General features: G+C 47.4%; 1 protein-coding gene across 1 annotated transcript; it reads right to left on the bottom strand.

Annotated features, from left to right (window-relative positions):
• Positions 1-250: 250 nt before the first annotated feature.
• Positions 251-2,488, bottom strand: CHST14 (carbohydrate sulfotransferase 14). Its single transcript, XM_084287327.1, has one exon. The coding sequence runs from the start codon at positions 2,399-2,401 to the stop codon at positions 1,322-1,324; it is 1,080 nt and encodes a 359-aa protein (XP_084143453.1). The 5' UTR covers positions 2,402-2,488; the 3' UTR covers positions 251-1,321.

The raw sequence follows: 2,488 nt of genomic DNA, 5'->3' as shown, positions 1-2,488 counted from the left end.
CCACTGCAATTAGGTGCCTATTTTGCTGCTGACTGCTGCTTTTTATCCAATTGCCTGTGTTGTCTAATTGTTCGGCTTGGATGAGTTCCTTTCTCCACTGGTTACCACTGCTCTGACACTTATAACAGAAATTATTCAAGGCAGGAATTGCCTCTTTGTCATACTTTTAACGCATAGCATAAGGGGAAGAAGGCCTCTCACAAGAATTCAAGTAAACATTAACATTGAAGGAAAAGCACAAAGCAATAGATTCATTCATATAAAAATTTTATTTAAAAGGAGGACACAGCCCCCGAAACAGCACTGTACATTATGTCCCAAACTTTTACAATTTAACAGTCATAATTAAATACAAATAGCTACAAAAACGATGTGCACATCAGAAAAGAGGAACTAGTCCGCCAATTGTTCGAAATGTGGCTGCAGAAAGTGTTTGTCCATGGTGGTTTGCAATGCATGTGGGCACACAGGTACCCACTGAGGCTGTGAACAGGCACAGGTTGGATTTTTTTTTGGTTTGTTTGTTTTTTTGTCATAAGAGCCATGATGGCTTTTGATCTTATCAGATCTTTAGCTTAAAGAGAAAGAGAAGAGCAAATTGTTAGAGCTTGATGCTGCATCTGATTATGTTATGCTGAGTAAATATATTGCATTTTCGTATCATGTCACACTTTTTTTTTTTATTATCTTATCACTAGTTTTGTTTCAATGATAAGTAATTAATAGCAAAAACACAGATACTATTGCTGTCATGAGGGAAAAAAAAAACACAGCCTCACTCAACCACCATCTATATATGAGAAAATGAAGTAGAAACAAAGCCAAATTTTAACTTTTTTTTACTCATACCTGAAAAACTACCTCTAGTCTAACCTAGGACCAGTTTTAACAGCACTGACTTCCAGCGCATCAACCACTATTTTAAGTTATGATTGTGAGTCAGCTGCGCACTACGTAGTAGTAAACACAAAAAAAGGAGGAAGAATATTTAAAATATATCAATTTTCTTGACATCCTTACAAAAGTTTTCCATGCCGTGCCATAAAAAGAATTTGAAGCAAAATAGATTTACAAAAGCTATTGTGCTCGAGTCAGCGGCATATGTACACATTAAAATTGGAACAATACAAAAAGTATTCTTAGCAGAAAAGGCAATATATAAAATTATATAAAAGAGTGTTTTAAAAGTATACAATTAGGAAATTATGCATAGAAGAGTGTTTCACAGGCCCTGCAGCAACACATGATTTGTAGCAACGGCCGTCTTAGCAAATCCTTGCCAGCGTAGGCAGAATTTCTGCCAGATCCTGAAACAAAAAACTCATTGCCTACAGAATTCGCTGGTGATGTTTGGAAGGGGATAGGCAAAGAGGGAGAAATCCAGGATGTATTTTGGTAGCAGCTCTTTTATCAGCTTTTGTTGGGTGTTGCATAGGTAGTAATGGAGTGTTTCTGCTGTCACGGGCTTGTACCACGACTGCCTTTCTGGGAAGCGGATGAAGGAAGGTGCCTGAACTTTCTCAAGAACATGGTTTGCGTCCTCATTCAGCCGCTCGTAGGAGCCGATGAAGTCGTACCTGACAGCGCAGGGCTGGCACAGGTTGTAGATGGGCATCCAGTGCTCGTTCATCTTTTCCACATCCTCATCCAGCAGGTAGCGGAGAAACTCGGAGAAGGTCACGTCATCACCTGCTGATTTACCCCCATTTTTCCGGTACCTCCTGACGATCTCCACCCCGTACTTCAGCTGGTACTCCTTGATCTCCCCAAACTTATTCCTGTAGGCTGACAGCAGCCTCTCTGTGGGGTTTCGCACGAAGATGAACTTGTAGTAGTTCTTCAGGCGGTAGTTGATCTCCTCTGGCTTCATGTCCCCCAGGAACACCAGGTCGCTCTTGTGGTCCATCTTGAGCTTGACGTCGACGCTCTCCAGCGCTCCATCCAGCACCTTCAGGATGCGCTTCCAGTTGGAGCAGGCCACCTTGGGGACGTAGCAGTACAGAAAGCGGTACTTGTCGCTGACCAGGAGGTGACGGAGCAGTGTCCGCCGCTGGCCGGCCGGCAGCTCCCAGACGCTGCGGGGCATGGCCCGCTGCCCGCAGACCGAGCGGATGGTGCGGTTGCGGATGTCCCGCAGCACCTCATGGTCGAAGTCGCCGGGGACCTCCCTGCCACCCACCCTCCGGGCAAGCTCACTCGCCGGCGGGTGCAGCGGGGGCGGCTTCACCTCGGCCAGGATGCCCTTCTCGATCATCAGCAGCAGCCCGCTGGAGGCCAGGATCACGCCGAACATCAACATGGAGGGCAGCAGCACCGTGCCGCCCGCCCGCAAACGGGACCGGCTGCAGGCCGAGGCGGGCGCCCGCCTCACCTCCCCGGAGAAGTGGGACCGGGGGAACATGGCCTCGAAGGAGCCGGCCCAACGCCGCCTCAGCCTCCCAGCCTCATGACCGGGGAGAAGGGGGGAGCTGGATGCCGGCTCCCGGCC

The sequence above is a fragment of the Netta rufina genome, assembly GCF_964035555.1.
Source record: "Netta rufina genome assembly, chromosome: 5".
NCBI lineage: Eukaryota > Metazoa > Chordata > Aves > Anseriformes > Anatidae > Netta > Netta rufina.
The sequence above is the reverse complement of the archived record's forward strand: the minus strand, read 5'-3'. Positions and strand labels throughout refer to the sequence as shown.

Coding starts and splice junctions, on each gene's coding strand:
- CHST14 (XM_084287327.1), bottom strand. CDS start 2,401: ATGTTCCCCCGGTCCCACTTCTCCGGGGAGGTGAGGCGGGCGCCCGCC.